Raw genomic sequence first — 19,320 nt, 5'->3', positions numbered from 1 at the left:
AATAATCATCTTACGTATCCCAGTTTCCAGAGGCCCAAACTCGATCTCGTATCGTAGAACGTGGTAGTTGTTCCACACGTAAAGATGACCATCTTGGGGATTGTAGCTCACAGACGTGATAAATCGATATGGATTTGGGAAGGGGATATGTACAGTTGCACCAGCTCCAAGGTGGGTGCTAAACATGAAGTCGATACGATCTTCTGCGCCGAAGCTTCCTGAGGCACCACGTCCTCCATAGCCTTCTGACACCTCATAGTCTGCACGAAGCACGTACAAAACTCCGCAGACAAGAAAAGCATTTGCTGCTGAACGCTTGTCGTAGACTGTGTCCCAGGTTCCTTCCACACGAAGCGTATATGGATTGATTTTTGATACAACAACCCGCCCATGGTTACGTTCAGTTGCATAAACAACCCAAAGACCAGACTCATCTGCAGAGAGGTCCAGGTCACTCTTTCCACCCCATCGATAAGGAGATGTGTCGTGGTAGTTTGCATCTGGAATGATCGCCTCCCCACTCTTTGCCCGAGTGTGGAGGTCAAACTTTAGTATATTTCGTGTGCGTTCACGGTTGAAATAGGCCGCACCATCATACACAACAAATCCCGTTCCATCTACACGATGTGGAAGCGTGTAGGTAGTTGTGGCATGACCCTCAAGAAAGTCTGAGAGGGAAGAGAATTCGGAGAGTGTGTCTGTGCGGTATGGTTGCCAAGCAAGGGAAAATATGGCTCCAGAAGGGCGTAGGGTGTCGTGGCACCAGGCACCAGCACGATGAGCTCGGCGCGCAAGAGGCCGAGCAGAAAGGACCCGCTGAACGGATCCAGGACATGAGAACACTGCATGGAAAGGGAATAAGTTGGAACAAAAGAAAACAAGAGAGAAAAACATGTGTGAATGTCATCTCACTATTTCAATCGAAATACAACACAAGGTGTGAAAATAAATACAAACAGATACACAAAAACATAAGAATGCTTTCAAAGATTAATTATTCAACAATATCAAAAGCAGTACTAACAGTGAGTTGTAGCAAACGTTTTAACAATGCTTTATCAAACAATGAGCAAAAAATATAAAGGAGAGAATACTGGTTGAAAAAAGAAGAGAAAAAAGACAAACATCAGCAAAGGTAAAAATAAAAGACTTCAAATCTCTTGTGAGGACAGTGATTTTTCTGTCCGTGTTGGTGGTGTGTTGCCCTTTCATCATACTTTAGTTCAACTCTTTCATGAGCCTCGATTTCTGTGTTAAAAGTAAACAAGCGATAACAGATCAGACAGGAGAAAACATCAGCCAAACTAAAAGAGATCTCTCCAAAGACAACCGCAAAGGTGAAGTGTGCAAACTCAGCATCTTAAGTACGAGTTTTGGACACGTTGCACATTTGAGAAACGCCTTTAAATAAAAGGATACAAAAAGAAACGAGAGCGAAGTCGATGGTGCATCATCGCAAATTGCCACGCTTCCCACCTAAAGGCGCTGTCACACCTTGACGTTTTAGCCGGCAATGGCAACGTATAAAAATGTATGTAAAACGTTGGCATACGCTGAAGTTTTGAGGTTTTTTAAAAAGTTTTGGTCGTATTCATAACATATTAGTAACCGGCACAGAACGTTTTGTTGTGTTATAGATAACTTATACCAACGAATGCTTAGCCTGTTGTCGGCGTTCACAACCTATGCCCAACAATAGTTTAACTTAGGCATAGCGCGCTGCACGTATCACCGACGAACTCGTGGTGTAGCCTGTTAAAAACCTGCCACACGCCGATTTAAATCATAACCACCTGAAAATTGGAAGTGTCAACATCGCAGTCACACCTTGACGATTCAGCCAGCATATGCCGACCAATGAAAAATGTGTCTAAAACGCTGGCACACGTCGAATACGGTATGGGTAAGTTGTGTATACGTTAGGAGCACGCTGAAAGACGAGGAATTATGCTGTCATATTCCGTGGTACGTCTAGTACGTCGTGAAATTTCAAGCATGCTGAAAATTTTACAATGTACTCGACGTATGGCTCACATGTTCCGCATATGCTGGCATAAGTTCTCTGCACGCTCCGCGATTGTTGACACACGTTACTTGTAAGTTACTCATAAGTCGAAACACGTCGAGGTAATGTTTAGCATACCCGAAACTTAATTTTTAACCAATGAGTAACGTGCTTTGAACCTATGAGTAGCGTGCTTTGGACCTATGTGTAACCTATCTCAAACACACATTGTCGTATGTAGACGAATTTGATTGATGTCTTCCGGATGACCACAGAACTTATTGAACGTGTTTCTAACTTACATCTACCGTATAATGGCGATTTGGCAGCGTTTCGGGGAATTGGTATATACAAATGGGCTTCACAAGAGGAACCCGTCAGTGTTCCAGACTCCATGTTGAGTAGATGTCAATGTCAGTAGTATCAGTAGTAGTAGTGGTAGTAGTAGTAGGTGAGCGTTTCAGTAGTAGTAGTAGTAGTAGTAGTAGTAGTAGTAGTAGTAGTAGGTGAGCGTGTCAGTAGTAGTAGTAGGTGAGCGTGATGGGGAGGGTGTGGGTGATGATGGATCCTCGTTGCGTCCACGAATAGGAGACAACTTTGCACCATTGTTCAATGTTCTTTTCGGCTATTTTTTTTTCTCATTCCCACGATGAACTATTTTTTTGTTTCAGTTTTAAAAGTATTCAAAACGACTTGGACAAATGCATAATGTACTAGGAATGAACACAGAACGCTTCGATAACTTATAGATAAGTTATACCAACGATTGATTAGTGTGTTTTAGGCGTCCACAACCTATGCCCAACGATAGTCTAACGTGTGCATAGCGTGGCAGCGTGTCGTCGACGATTACGTGAGGTTTTCTATTCATAGGCTGCAACTTCACTTTTAATAAATGCCTGTCACTCGCCTATTGTTTTTGGACGCTGGTGCTCGGCAATTGAAATCGTTTCCATTGAACGAGTTAAATCGCTTCCACTGGACTATTGAAATTATTTAATAATAATGCTTGGTTATCCTTGGACCCACTCTGGCTAGCAGCTCGTCGAACATCGCTGGGGGCATTCGCAGGAAGTTGATGAAGGATGCATGGTCCTCGTTCCAGAGTTCCACCATGAGCTGGTCATATATGCTGTAATGGTGTCGCCTCCCGATCCATGGTCTCACCCAGTTCCTTCTCCTCCCTTCACGTCTTCTTCGCCCGGCTCTATTGGCACGCAACTGGTGCAGTGTCAACTCGATGAGGTCATGTTGATGTTCGAGGACAGGTAGGTATTGTCGTCTCAGCCTTGCCGTATCCTCCATCTCTCGGAATGACATGGACATGTACCAACCACGAAGTATAAAAAAAAGACGGGTTCCTCCTGCGAAGCCCCTTTTTATATACCAATTCCCCTAATGTGCCCGTAATTGTATTTTTTTTTTTTGTATTTGACCTTTTGACCCTGCCCCAGGAGCAAAGGAAGTGGGACCAAAAATGATATTGCTCTCCCAACTTCTTGCCATGTGGTGATCCTCACTACCAAGTTTATTGAAATTCTACACAACCGTTTCAGTGGAGATAGCGTGACGGACAGGCAGACAGACAGACAGACAGAGCTGATTACAATACCCCCCATTTTTTCCAAAAAGCGTGGGGATAAACATAACAGGGCAGAAAAGCGAAGCATGTAAACTTTAGCCTGAAAGGGGGAGCGGTGGGGGGGGGGGGGGAGACTAAAGTACATGGTTTACGCAAGGCCGGTAAAAACTTTTTAAAGCACCTCGAGACTGAGGACAAAATGTAGTCTTATAACCTAAATTGTTGTTTCCCTGTTGTAAAATGCCTTTTAAAAAATAGAACAGAAGGCTGAAAACAATATAAACATCATGTTACGATGCCAATCATTGACTTCAGCACAAGACAAGAGTACTGATTTTAAGCCTGTCCAAACCTTATACGTGCATCCCGACCGAAACGCCAAAAATGCAGATTCATACAACATTGTTGCAGACCCGGTCTTGGGGGAAAATGGGGCAGACATTAAAATAAGGTATTTAATAGTGCATGTCAGCATATGAGTGATGTAATTACTGTACTTAATGAAAGTGTCAATAGTGTTCAGAAGCTCTTCTCCTTCCCTGCCATGTCTAAGGCCCAACCAATCTTTACACTCAGCGATGTTCCCCAAGTACGATTTGTCTATTTGCATTGTATTTATCCACCAACATCAATCAGCACAGTAAGCGATCAGATAAGGAGCTCTGTTAGGGCCCTGTCACACCTTGACGTTTCAGCCAGCGTATGGCAAGGTCTCAAAATGTATGTAAAACGCTGGTGTAGGCTGAACTATTGATGTTTTTTTTAGGTTTTGGGCGTATAATAACGTGTTGGACGTATGTATAACGTATTAGTAACATACACAGAACGTTTCAATCACATATAGATAACTTATACCAACGAATGCTGAGCGTGTTGTCGGCGTTCACAACCTATGCCCAACGATAGTCTAACTTATGCATAGCGCAGCAGTGTATCGCCGACGATCACGTGGCGTAGGCTATGAATAGGCTGCGGCTCGACAATTCAAATCATAACCGCACTAGACATCGAAGTGTGAAGCCGCTGTCACACCTTGACATTTTATCCAGCATATGCCGACGTATGAAAAATTTGCCGAACCAAGCTAGCACACGTCGAATACGTTATGGGTAAGTTTTGTATACGTTAAGAGCATGCTGGCATACGTCGAAGTACGTTGGCATACGTCGTAGTACGCCGAGTACGTCAATAAATTTTCAGCATGTTGAAAATTTCTCGACGTACTCGGCGTATGACACACGTTCCGCATATGCTGACCATAAGTTGTAGGCACGTTACATGATCGTTGACACACGTCGACACATGTTACTTGTACGTTACTCATAAGTCGAAACACGTCAAGGTAATGGTTAGTATCAGTGTTCCAGACTCCCTGGTTTTTTTTTTTTTCTTCAGTATGACGGTGATGTTGACACTTCGATTTCTAGTGCTCAAAAAATGGGGGTCAAAACATAAATCCTCAGAAATTACAAATTCCTGCCCTAACCTACAGGGGCACTGCATCAGCAGCGCAGCCACACTCCCAGCAATGGTGCTAACAGGCCGCATAGAAAATGAGTGAACGACTGATGAAGTCCAAAGATCACATTATGATCTCATTATCAGTGATTGTTTAGAACGTTTGTTTAACTTAATTGGACTGTTAAGCCTATTCATGCCCTTGTGAACGTGTCCATGGTTGGTCCATGAGCAATGTTGTTGCTTTGCAGAGACACACACTGCAGATTGCAGCAGCAGCGGGTTTCTCACCAGTGTTAATGAACACGAATAAAATTTGCCTCACTACTTAGACAGCAGAGTCAAAATCCACTAACACGACAAACATGCCGTTGTTATTGACATCAGAAATAAACTGCTGTGATTCTCAGGCCAGGCTGTGTGATTGGAGAGTTACTGATAACATCCTGGAAATGGACAGTAGATCACGATAAGAAATTCAGGAAAGAATTGAGGAATATGGGAAAGAAAGGGAAAACGAGGAGAGTGATGATAGTATGAGGTTCAATGCCTGGTGGGAAAAGAGGTGTTCACAAGAAACGGAAATTGCTGTTCCCAATGGCAGTTTCTGCTCTAAATTTGTTAGCATTAATTGTCCTACTTCCCTCCAAAGGCATGAATAAAGACTCACCAAGTAGAGGAATTATCTTTCCATCACATTGCAAGATTCTGATGACAGAAAAAGTATTTTGGTTTTAACGCGTTATTGTCTTGTAGCGACACGCTGCTCGATTGATATGTGTGTGTGTGTGTGTGTGTGTGTGTGTGTGTGTGTGTGTGTGTGTGTGTGTGTGTGTGTGTGTGTGTGTGTGTGTGTGTGTGTGTGTGTGTGTGTGTGTGTGTGTGTGTGTGTGTGTGTGTGTGTGTGTGTGTGTGTGTGTGTGTGTGTGTGTGTGTGTGTGTGTGCAGAGCATTCACGAAAGAACATTTGTTTAAGTTGATCGATGTGTGCTAACCGCCATGAGAGAACGAGAGAAAAGGGGGGGGGAGAGACAGAGACAGAGACAGAGACAGAGGCAGAGACAGAGGCAGAGACAGAGGCAGAGACAGACAGAGGGAGAGAGACTACTGGCTCGAATGCATATTTCAATCAACGTTAATGTTGGTCCCATCTGCTGTTACCTCTGCCACTGGAGGTGGACTGATGTTATATTTTCACCCTTGTTTGTTTGACTGTTTGTATGTCTGTCTGTGAGCAGAATATCTCAAGAAGTTGTGCACGGATTCGGATGAAACTTGGTGGGCAGGTTCGGTGTATGACAAGGACAAATCGATTTGATTTTAGTGAAAATCCGGATTATATCATATTTTAAATTTTTCAAGTAATTCTTCACAATTGAGAGATGGGGCCAAAAACGACATATGGCACATTATTTCAAAATGTTATGGTCGAGTTATGATGATACTTAGTGGATTCAAGTTGGGTAGGTGACAACAACAAGCTGATTAGAGTTCGATTCAGGTCCAGATGCAGATCTGGCGTAGCAATAGGATACAACCTAAACTGGAGACCTTCACGGATTGTTGTAGGCAACACACAACCGTGTGTTGTAGGCCGGGGGACAGCAGAGTATCTCATTTGCTAGTGTGCTCGCCTCTAAGATGCTGGGTTATCGATACGTTTCCTCAGTAGTGGAATGTGACTATAACTGCTGTCTTAGTGCAGTACCGGCAGGGGAACTGCAGCCATCCTTTGGATGAGGACATAACATGAGTAGTTCCATATACATACATACATATATATATACACACACATTTAGGTTACAGAAAGTTATCCAATATATCCTTTGAAAAGGTTTTGCAATTGTACATTGACCTGCTCTCTCATTACCTGGCGAGAGATTAAATGAGATGTAAAAGTTTAATAATCATTCAGGGACATGAATGGTGAGATTTAAGGTAAATTGTTGCAAGAGAGTGAGTATACCTGGAAGAAGAAACTAATTGATGAAGTCAAAGGGTTTACAGATAGGGCAAAGGTATCATGGGATAAATGGTCTCCTATTCTTCCTTGTATATAAATTGTGGTGATATTTTTGACACCTACATAACAATCATTCTACTTAATCAACATTATGACGCCTCCCCACTGCCTCCCATCTTTCTTTTTCAGATCCCCACTTTTTTCTTCATTCAAATGATCTAATTAAGTGAGAAGTCTTTCCAAGTGGAGGCTGATTCCAGTATCAAGTCCATATTCCTCCATCATTTAACAAAAGTCAAGACAAACGATATCGAATGCTAGAAGTTGGAGTGTTACTGATTTGTCGAATATTTAAATTAGAGAGTTCACAGAATAAGATATCCCCTGAAGTGTGACTTCACTTTTACTTCAATTTTAATAAAATTATAATTTTAACAATTTTTTTTTTTAATCCAAAAGTTTTTGCTATGTTGAAGTAGTCCAGAAGCAGTCCCAAACACCACACTTATACACTACCCCAATGAACCTTTAATTAAATTGAAGGAGTACGAGACTACAAAACTGAAGGTTCTTGGAAGTATTATGATAGATGATTTGTGTTCTCCAGTGTTAAAGTATATAATTAAATTTAAATAAAATAAAGATTGTAAAAATCATATTAACAAATAAATTCCGGAATTTACCGCCATTTTGTGCAGCGTCCATTACACCACCTTATCTCACACGATCCATTAGTTATTCGTACTTGTTGTTTGGGCCTTTATGACGTTCTTAAAAACAGTAAATTTCCTGTTTGGAATGGTTTTCGATTTTGTTTGACTGCCAGACAGAGTAAAAAAATCACCACTCTTCTCTGCACGTGTGCGATCAGCAGGAATTCAGAGACAAAGTAGGGTAAAACGGTAAAATGGTCTTCCTATCCACGTTCTGATTAGTGTTCAAAATATAATATTCCATTTAAATAAGTTGTTCCTTCATCATAAACTGACGATCATACACTGAGAATACAGATGGACACATGGATGGACAGACGGACATGAACCTATTGCTTAACTCCACGGGTTAATAATAATGGAGGCACTTGACAGAGTTTTGGGCATTAACAAGTCAAGAAACGTTTCAAGGCGAGAACCAGTTCTGGACGGTCGCCACTCCGTCACAGGATACTCGGTTGAAGGAGCAGGAATTTGTAATTTTCTCAAGGTGCCAGCGATAACTCATATCCTCCTTGCGAGAAATTCCGTGACATCTTTAACATCCACCGACGACCATTGCTGGCAGACGGGTCCCTCTGGTTTAACGTCCATCTGATGGATGACACACATCGATGCCTCACCATACCGAGGGGGAAGTTTAGAGCTGAGTCGAGATTTGACCCAGGCTAGACGGGTCAAAGGTGAATGCGTGCATCTCTGTGGTATCCTATTAGCCTACATATTTTAACATTTCTGAAAATGTACGCACATTGCCTGGTCACGTTAATAGCCCCTACCCACTCTGTCGTATATTGCATTGCTGTAAAAGTAAAAAACCAAATTCGGCTACCGTCTCAAGAGGCAAGAATGCCACAAAAACATGCAACTACATCAATCATGTGAAGAAACAAACAGTCACTGCAAAGCACAAGATGGCTGAGAGTAAATGCAAAAATGCTATTAAAGCAGCAAAACTTATATGGACTCAACATGATCGATCTCTCACTGTACATCCCCTGTAAGGCAAAAACAACATGATGACACCATTTCAGGACCTGAAACATTTAATTATTTTTTTAAGCTTGTGTGCTGATTCATTCAGGTCTTTATTCTTGTTTTCTCTTTTGAGACTTAATCTGGCTTCGTTTTAACATAATAAATATATTCCATTGTCCTTCCTTCATTTACAGGCAAACACAACCAGTCGCTTCACCGACGGGGATAGTAAGGGTGGGGAAAGAAAGAGGGACGGAGAGAGAGAGGCGGGCGGGGAAGGAAAAATGGGAAAGAGAGGAGGGAGGGGAGATGGGGAGAGAGAGAGAGAGAGAGAGAGAGAGAGAGAGAGAGAGAGAGAGAGAGAGAGAGAGAGAGAGAGAGAGAGAGAGAGAGAGAGAGAGGAGGAGGAGGGAGGGGAGAGAGGAGAGAGGGGAGAGAGGAAGGAGGGGAGAGAGAAAGAGAGGAAGGAGGGGAGAGAGAGGAAGGAGGGGAGAGAGAGGAAGGAGGGGTTCAGAGAGACGAGAGAGAGGGGAGAGGAGCTAGAGAGAGAAGGGAGAGAGAGAGAGAGGGAGAGAGAGAGAGAGTGAGAGAGGAGAGGAAGAGAGAGGAGGCAAGGAAAGGAGGGAGGGGAGGGAGGGGAGGGAGAGAGGGGAGAGAGAGAAGAGACGGAGAGAGGGATATAGAGGAGAGAGGGAGGGAGAGAGAGAAGGGAGGAGAGAGATAGGGGAGGGAGAGGAAGGAGAGAGGGGTGGGGAGAGGGAGAGAGGGGAGGGGAGAGGGAGAGAGGGGAGGGAGAGAGAGAGGGGAGAGGGGAGGGAGAGAGGGGAGGGAGAGGAAGAGAGAGGAGGCAGGGGAGAGAGAAGAGAAAGGAGGGAGGGGAGGGAGAGAGGGGAGAGGGAGGGGAGGAAGAGAGGGGATAGAGAGGAGAGAGGGAGGGGAGGGAGAAGGGAAGAGAGAGATAGAGGAGGGAGGGAAGGGAGAGAGAATATGGGAGAGGGGAGAGAGAGAAGGGGAGAGAGAGGAGGGAGTGGACAGAGAGAGGGGAGAGAGGAGGGAGGGAAGGGAGAGAGGGTTGAGAGAAGAGGGAGGAAAGAGGGAGAGAGAGAGGAGGAAGAAAGGGAGAGAGAGAGAGAGAGAGAGAGAGAGAGAGAGAGAGAGAGAGAGAGAGAGAGAGAGAGAGAGAGAGAGAGAGAGAGAGAGAGAGAGATAGAGATAGAGATAGAGATAGAGATAGAGATAGAGATAGAGATAGAGATAGAGATAGAGATAGAGATAGAGATAGAGATAGAGATAGAGATAGAGAGAGGTGGGAGAGAGAGAGAGAGAGAGAGAGAGAGAGAGAGAGAGAGAGAGAGAGAGAGAGAGAGAGAGAGAGAGAGAGAGAGAGAGAGAGAGAGAGAGAGAGATACAGTGGAGAGAGAGGAGGGAGGGGAGGGACAGAGAGAGGAAGGAGGAGACAGAGGCTTGAGGGAAGGCAGGGTAGGAGAGAGGAAGGAGGGGAAGCTAGGAGGAGGTGAGGAAGTGGGGGCTTGAAGAAGTAAAGAGCGAGCAAGGGGGGAGGGGGGGAGAGCGACGCCTCACCAAACATTGCTATACACTCTGGGAGGGATGGGTGTGAAGAAAGGGGGAGGGGTGTGAGAGTGAGTGAGAGAGAGAGGGAGAGGTGTGGGAGGAGAGTGTTGCATTTTATTAGGTGGGGGGAGCCATGAGGGGACAGACAGCGAGAGAGTGGGGGGGGGGGAGAGAAACGTGAGGGGAGGAGGGTGGAGTTGGCAACGAAAATTATATGATATGCCTCATGATCGAACACACACATATTCACACTCACGAAGGTGGATACTTTAGAGACCTAGGAGCATTCCGTTCCACCTCCTGAAACCCGCATGTGGAGAAAACAATGAATAACACCACACACACACACATACACACACACACACACACACACACACACACACACACACACACACACACACACACACGGATACTTTTGAGACCTGGGAATGGAGAATTTAAAATCCACACGATCTACCTGGCAATGGTCTGATGCATGCATGCTCGTACATGCAGCGCCCTTTGCACCCCTCCAGTCGGCTCACTCCGAATCTGAGTCGTACATGCTACAGTCTCAACAGAGGGGGTGTGGGAGCACAGCGGGAGTGGTAGGGGAGCAGGGGGAGGGGGAATGGGAGAGAGATAGGGTGGGGTCAGAAAGAGGGAGAGGGGTGGGAGAGATGGAGTAGGGATGGGAGGGAGAGAGAGGAGTGGGATAGGGGTGAGAGAGTGAGAGAGGTTGATAGAGAGGAGGGAGGAAGGGATTCCAGCAGATGGGATGCCCAGTTTAACATCCATCCGAGAGACGGCAAACACATTGATGAATCACCCTGCCTGTAAAACACCGGGATGACAGTTCATAGCTGGGTCGTATTCGAACCCAGGCGAGACAGCTGAGAGTGAGCATGCGCACCTCTCAGCTTTCCTGCCGTGATATGGCAATTTATTGCTTCAAAACAAAAAAACCATTTTTACCTCTGCCAACGAAGGTGAAGGAGGTTGTTTTCACCACTTTCTGTTTGATTGTTTATCTGCGTTCAGGATATCTCAAAAAGTTGTGGATGTGTTTCGATGAAATTTGGTGGGCAGGTTCGATGTATGACAAGGACGAACTCATTAGATTTTGGTGAAGATCCGAATCTGGATCCAACTACTGGAATTTTTAAAGTGATTCTTGACCATTGAGAGATTGGGCCAAAAACGACACATAGCACGATATTTCAAAAATGTATTGGGCCAGATATGTTCGCGTGGATCAGGCATTACGGGGCGGATGTACGCACTCTACTGAGTGCCCTTCTTGTTTTTATTTGTACTTATCAATGCCAAAGTGAAGGGTCATATAATGGAAGATGGTACACAAAGGGGAAATGTCATGGAAAATAAAATTTCACGTTTTCAGTGAGCCAGCCACCACCTGTTGCACCGCCGAACAACAAGTGGCTAAGAACGCATGCATGTGACCCCTGAACTTTGTTCAAGTCAATTGACATACAGTTTTCAGTGACAGTGTGAATATTGTTGAGCGCTCGCCAAGTGGCTTAAGCACTCCAACAAAATGCTTGATAAGAAACGGCTCATTTGGCACACGATAGGCATTCACCGAACCGTCATATGAAAGAAACACCTCCTGGAGACGCCCAAAATATCAAATACAGTATGTCCAAATTGAACAAATGAACACTTTTTTAGGAGGCGGAATTGCTACTAAGTTCGATTCTGGACCTTAAATTTTGTAATTCTCCTTAGTTTAATAGATTCTTGAGGTTATCGCATGTGCGGAAATTAAATAAAGCCATGAAAGCTGCCGTTTCCAGGCGTTTATAAGCATTGCAATGTAACCAATGATTTGTTCATATGATGATCAGGCATTCGATAATATGAGTAAGGAAAGTGAAAAAAAATCTTCATCATTAAGAAATCGTTGTGGCCTGTTCCAAGAAAGTCAAGGCATGGTTGAGCAGGCCAAAAAAACATGGCGGCTTCAGATCGCAGCAAGGTCACCCAGGATATGCCTGAAGACATCAGAGAGCAAGGTGGCCGAGGAACACCTGATAAAGGATATAATGAAATAAGGCTGTTAATTATCTTGAAGAGGGGTGTTCTAATTAACCCAAACACCAAATTTTCCCTCTTGCACTTCTTTAGAGTTTTCTTAGCATGCATACAAAGTGTCAGGCTGTTAGGTTTCATGGTTTTGGCATTATGGAGGAGAGACACACACACACACACACACACACACACACACACACACACACACACACACACACACACACACACACACACACACACAGACATACTGTATTAGTATAGATTTTTGCTTGATGCACAACCTTTGCAAAAAGGTAACAATGATCTACAGCTCAAAGTGGAGCTTGTACATAAATTAGCTGTAAAATAAACACATTAGATCACATGTAGTTTTTCATGAATTACAAAGACAGTCATTGATGTTGTTTTATATGCAGCCTTTGGCTGCTAGTTGCATTATTTCTCGATGCACAGATGTGTTGCTGATGCAGTGCCTCTGTTATCAGTAAGCTGGTATACTCATTTTGCTGATCTCAGAAAGATGACAGGCTGAGTTAACCCACCTGGTGTTATTTCAACGGCACAATAGGGGCTCAAACTCAAGACCCTAAGATCTTAAGATAGCCACATTAACCGTTAAGCCAACACCAGGCTTAGGATAGTCATGAATGACAGATAAATCAACTTAGTATGCATGGGAATTGAACATGGGACTCCTCAGCCAACATGCTCATATGGGAACACCAATCAGGCCAATATGAGGAGTTACCTGTCCAATAACTATATGTTTGTATTTGGCTAAGTGTGGATTGGTTGAGAGGAAATGAAAGACGAATATGCTTTCATATCCGTTTCTCACATCAGGTGATAAAGACACTTGTGAAGGCCTCCTATGTCTCAGGAGAGAGTGTGACCAAATCTTTGAAGAAGATTACAAATTGGGTTTGAAATGACATTGGCAATTGGTGAGTTGAAACAACAGGGTATTCTTGCCTTTGCTCCTTTCTAGTGTTTGTACATTAAGCTTTTGTGAAAAGAGTTGTCAACATATTGTGAAAGGCATGTATATTAAGAGTGGTGCAACGTACGAAGACTAAATGGCCAAAGTGTATGCGGACAGCCCTTCTAATGAGTGGACTCAGCTATTTCAGCTACACCCATTGCTGACAGGAGTATAAAAATCAAGCACACAGCCATGCAATCTTCAAAGACAAACATTGTCAGTAGAATGGGCCCCACTGAAGAGCTCAGTAACTTTCAACGTGGTATCGTCATCAGATGCCACCTTTCCAAGAGGTCAGTTCATCAAATTTCCGCCCTGCTAGAGCTGCCCCACTCAACTGTAAGTGTTGTTATTGTGAAGCGGAAAGTCTAGGAGCAACAACAGCTCAGCCACAAAGTGGAAGGCCACACAAGCTCACAGAAAGGGACCACCAAGAGCTGAAGTGCGTAGCATGGAAAAATCGTCTGTCATCGATTGAAACACTCACTACCGAGTTCCAAACTGACTCTGGAAGCAAAGTCAGCACAAGCACTGTTCGCCGAGAGTTTCATGAAATGGGTTTCCATAGCCGAGCAGCCGCATACAAGCCAAAGATTACCATGCACAACATCAAGCGTCGGCGGGACTGGTGTGAAGCTCACCTTCATTGTACTCTGGAGCAGTGGAAATGCATTTTCTGGAGTGATGAATCACGCTTCACCATCTGGCAGTCCGACAGACTAATCTGGGTTTGGCAGATACTGGGAGAACGCCACCTGCCTGAATGCATAGTGCTAACTGTAAAATTTGGTGAAGGAGGAATAATGGTCTGGAGGTGTTTTTCATGGTTGGGGCAAGGCCCCTTAGTTCCAGTGAAGGGAAATCTTAATGCTCCAGCATACAATGACGTTCTTGATGATTCTGTGCTTCCAACTTTGTGGCAACAGTTTGGGGAAGACCCTTTCCTGTTTCAGCATTACAATGCCCCCCCCCCCCCCGTGCACAAAGGGAGGTCCATACAGAAATGGTTTGTCGAGATCGGTGTGGAGAACTTGACTGGCCTGCACAGAGTCCTGACCTCAACCCCATCGAAAACCTTTGGGATGAAACAGAATGGTTACTGCAAGCCAGACCTCACTAATGCTCTTTTGGCTGAATGGAAGCAAATCCCCCTCAGCAATGTGCCAACATCTAGTGGAAAGCCTTCTGAGAAGAGTGGAGACTGTTAAAGCAGCAAGGGTGGGGGGGGGGTCCAACCCCATATAAATGCCCATGATTTTGGAATAAGATGTTAGACCAGCAGGTGTCCACATACTTTTGGCCATGTCGTGTATCTCGCCTTTGAGCCATCTCTGTTGGGTTTGAATCTCGACCCAGCTATAAACTGTCATCCTGGTGTTTCACAGGCAGGGCGACTCATCACTGTGTGTGCTGTCCCTCTGATGGCCGTTAAGCTTGCATCCCATCTACTGGCATTAGCTGGTGGGCGTTAAAGATCCCATGGTGCGAAGAGTAGGCAAGCAATCACCAACACCATGGCCAAACAATTCCAAAATTCCTGCTCTAACCTCACATCCCCCCTGTCCCAAGGAAACAAAGTGAAAAAGGGTCAACACCCCCAAGGTGGTCACTATTCCTCTCAGCTGGGTATATGGATCAGTCATGGTAAAGCAAGCATAATTGTTTTAAAAAGAAAGAAAAAAAACTACAGCATTATTCTTTTATGATATATTCATTATTCTTCATTCCATGATGGAAATATTTATAGGTAATCAAAAAATTCAACCTGGAGCATTCTCTTTCAGTCCTTTTCTTTTCATCAAGAGTGTGAGACAAGCTGTTAGGGTTAGGGTTAGGATTAATTGGGAATTTAGGATTAATTGGGAATTGAACTAGTATGGTCGTTTAGTGGGAGAAAGCAGGATGGAATTGAAGCATAGGCATGTGAGGGGGAGGGAACAAGAAATTTCTGTCCATAGCTTAAAGACGGGTATGAAAGTTAAATATGAATGGCAGTGCTCATTGGTGGCCACTTGTTTTCAACCAGCAATCCTTTAATACTAACAAATTTGGCTCAATGATAGGATTCCAAGTTGTTCCATTGATCTGGGGTTAAGAGGTGGTGATGCGCAACACGGATCATTACCAATTAAGGACAAAAGGAAAAAACAAAATCTCTTAAGATGGACTCATCCATATTAAAGAATTGGTCTTCCTTCATGAATTTTGACAACCTTTTGTCAGCCTTACCTGGAATGAACATCAAAAGTAGCAACTGTTACTCTGATCTTCTAAGACTGACCTAAAACTGATCTCCACAGCTACAAACTAAGATAATAAAAGCCTTCGCTGCAAATGACCTCAAAGAAATTCCCTTTTCGAGAAATGGCCTTCTCTAACTCTCTGATCACAGATCTTCAGATTGAATTCTGCCACTGTCAACTCAAACACAACACACATCTTCCCCCACTCCAGAAAAAACCCATGGCTGCCTTGACATCCCTATTGCACTCCATAACCAGCTCTGCTTGCCAAGCCTTTTAGTCAAGACATCAAGGCTCTTCATCATTAATTGCCCAATGACTTCCTTCACACTCACAAGCAGCTTGTCACCCTTGATAGTGCATTCTATCTCACCTTGACGTATGATGCCACACAAGGTGGCACTTTTGGTCTCGTTATTTTTTTTTGGACACGTCAACAACTTTGCAGCTTCTCTCCTTGAAAACCCTGTCTGTCTGTCTGTCTGTCTGTCTGTCTGTCTCTCTCAACGATTGTTTTTTTTTTTTACATTTTTAAATGGGTGAACTCCTTATCAATGAAACTGTTGAAATTGACAAGTAGGTGTGAAGATTTTTTTCTTCTTATTTGTATGATCTGAGGCTCATGATGGAGCTGACACACACACACACACACACACACACACACACACACACACACACACACACACACACACACACACACACGAACATAGGCGAGAAAACACAAGACTGTTAGATAAGAAAAACACTGAGCTCGGGGAAGTGCCATCACCTCCCACGGTGCTCTGGGTACCGGTGATGTCACTGGTACCTCCCAGACTCGGAGCGTTTGATAACACCACCAAGTCTGGTAAAATATTGCTATTGTTTTGAATATTATTCAGGGTCAGGGCAGGCCACCGAAACCAAATTTCACCACCTTCTTTCTTTGACCTTTTACACCCCCACAAATCCTCCTCATACCCACTCTTCTTCCCTGCAGGCTTCTATCTCCATAAATTCCCATTCATTCAACTACCAACTTGTTCTTCGACGAGTTGTGTAACACCACCCCACTATCATGCTGTATGTTACTCCCCTATCCTCATATCTTCCTCTTTAATGAGCCTTCATCTTGGATACAAACAAAGAAACAAAACCACTTCCAAATGAGAAGGAAGGGTCAAATCACCCGCCTAAATAGGTACAAACAGTTCTGAAAATGTTTGTGAAAACCGGCCGTTGAGGACGATGTATTGGATGAGGGGTCAAAGACATTTTACCAAAAGGTTGCTCTTTGCATGTCCATGTTTCTCCCCCTGATGAAATTTTTAAAATGCATTGACATATATAACTTAATGTACTGCTCATGCGAAAGACAACATTGATTATTGAAACAATAAATGAGGAAAATGAATTGTTAAGTTTGCAATTTAGTGTGCACATTGGAAGTGATAGCACACGTTGATTCATATTTACTCTGTAATATTCCCTTCTTATCAATTCAACAACTTGTCCAATTCGATTATTTTCCTTTCTTTCATGTAACATGATTGTGTGGATGCTATTAAATACATAATGCGTACCATCGGAACTCAAAGGTGGCATTCTCATCCTGGAGCTGTCGAGTCGCTGTTCTATTCCAAACTATAACCTCTCATAATTAGAGTTCATTTCGAAGAACTTACCCCATACAGTTCAAATATATAATTAAATTGAAATAAAATAAATATTTTAAAGGTCATAAAAAAATTTTTCAAGAAGTTTATCACCATTGACACATTGTCTTTCACACCACCCTATTTAACACATTATACATTTGTTATTCGTGCCTGTTGTTTGTGTCCTTTATGACATCCTTAAAAACTAAGTTTCCTGTTTGGAGTGATTTTTAATTTTGTTCAACTGCCAGGCACGCAGACAGGAAGGATAAAGTTATCTCACTCCTCTCTCGCATGTGTGATTGGGACAAATTCAGAGCCAAAGTTCTGCTGAAATACAGGTTCCTTTTACCAATTCATGCTCCGTTTCATGTTCAAAATATAACATTCGATTGAAATCAAGTTGTTCCTCAATCATAAACTGAGGTTTGTGGATGGACGGGCAGACAGACATGAACCAATTGTCCAACCCTGCTTTTCGCTTTGTGTGGATAGAGTAATGATACTTCACAGGCAGGGCATTACTTCAATGAGTACACCACCCTGAGATGGGATGTTAAGCTATATGTGTCCCATTTGCTCACATTATATGGTGGACATTGAAGATCCCACAGTGCCTTTCAAAAAGAATAGGCTATTGTGTGGCAGTATATATATATATATATATATATATATATATATATATATATATATATATATATATATATATATATATATTGGGCAAATTATGAATTGCTGCTCTAATGTGCAGGTGAGCTGCAACCAGAGGCCCAGATTTGGAATCAAATCCAATATGCCTTCACGAGAAGAAACCTGTTAAGTTTGGGCTCAGAAAATGTAGTACTGTAAACAGAAATATGGGCTCACAGAAGATGTAAAGGAGAGTGCACCAGGTTCAGAGACTAACAAATTAAAGGGGAACAGGGAAACAAAGACTTCGCACAAGAGTGGAGGAGTGTTGGAAAACAAAAGGGCAGGGGGAAACTGCTGGAGTATCAGCAGAAGTAGAAAAGAGAAGGGGGTAGGTAAAAAAAGAAGCACAAGTCGGCAATGGGCAGTATTATTGAAGGAGTAGAGAGAGGGATACAATACAACAGACACAGGAAGTCAGTTCAACAGAAAAGAGGGATGAAGGATGGATATGAACATTCACATTAGAATTGGGAGGGTAACCAGGTGTGCAATTCGGGAAGAATGTGCAGGACATGTGCGGGTTGGGGTGCAGGGGATGGTAAGACTAGAAAGCAGGGGTGAGGCCGGAAGTGAAGCAAGAGGAAATAGAGTCCTCAAACCTGCCTGCTGTGGGTGAGAAGCAGATCGGGGATGCAGCCTCCTGCTGAGATATGCCAATAACATCAACAGCTTTCAACTAACCCAGGAAAAAATAGCATTCCTTTCCTGTAGTAATTCTCTGCAGACTACTGTAGTCGGACCTGTTACCAACTACAGTGCATGAGAGTACGACTCTCATCTACTATAGTTCTAATTGTGGGCATTTTTGCCTGGGAAATTACTTCCTGAGAGCAAGATAGGAAGCAGCTGCACCAGCAATGATTGGGGAGCTGTAGTTCGTGATGTTTCAGATGAAGATCTTAATAATAATAATAATATTAATAATAATAATGCCACGTACAATGATTACAGTAAGTACAGGGCACAGCTACAAGTTCAAAATGCATGTAAACCATTAAAGTAGGGACGTCAGATAACCATATTATTGGCCAATGTTCTGAGATGCTGTATTTCTGAGATCTCATCAGGGGCATCACAATCAAGGATAAGTCCTGGTGCGTCCTTGATCATGAAGCAACTGCTGTCAACACCTGTTGAATTGGTTCAATACAATACCCTTCAGATTGAATAGTATGTCCAGCTAGTCAAAGTCTTGGTGCTTGCAACACTTGCCTCAGTGGTTTGAGCTTGGCATGCTGGTAAAGCTTCGCATTAGTGATCCGTGTTGACCAATATATCTTGAAGGCCACTCTAAGAAGGTGCAAGTATGTTGCATAAATTTCCTGCTGAAAGGTCTCCGACAACGTCTCTCCGACATGCTACTGTTCTACGGTGGCAAGAAATATGTTGCTTCTAATCTGGTCAGGTAGAGCAGCAGAGTCCAGTCATGGATTTAGATGGTGCAATGACACCCAAGCCAGGAT

The 19,320-nt window shown here is 43.5% G+C and overlaps 1 protein-coding gene across 8 annotated transcripts in view; it reads right to left on the bottom strand.

The window, feature by feature from the left end:
• Positions 1-19,320, bottom strand: part of LOC147025274 (adhesion G protein-coupled receptor L2-like) — a 410,056-nt gene that overhangs the window by 245,633 nt on the left and 145,103 nt on the right. For 7 of the 8 annotated variants that reach the window (XR_015059417.1, XR_015059418.1, XM_085886098.1 and 4 more), the window contains one exon: positions 15-842. Coding sequence is in view for 6 of the 8 variants with exons in the window: in XM_085886098.1 (XP_085742224.1) it covers positions 15-842 (828 nt within the window). In the remaining 2 variants the exon portion in view is untranslated. Of the gene's footprint in view, positions 1-14; positions 843-10,728; positions 10,837-19,320 lie in introns of those variants that run through there. The other variant, XM_085886104.1, reaches the window with a different exon arrangement.

This window comes from Eptatretus burgeri, chromosome 6, assembly GCF_056783735.1.
Source record: "Eptatretus burgeri isolate ZD-2024b chromosome 6, Ebu_testis_v1, whole genome shotgun sequence".
In the NCBI taxonomy this organism is placed as follows: Eukaryota; Metazoa; Chordata; class Myxini; order Myxiniformes; family Myxinidae; genus Eptatretus; species Eptatretus burgeri.
This window is presented reverse-complemented; position numbering and strand designations above follow the sequence as displayed.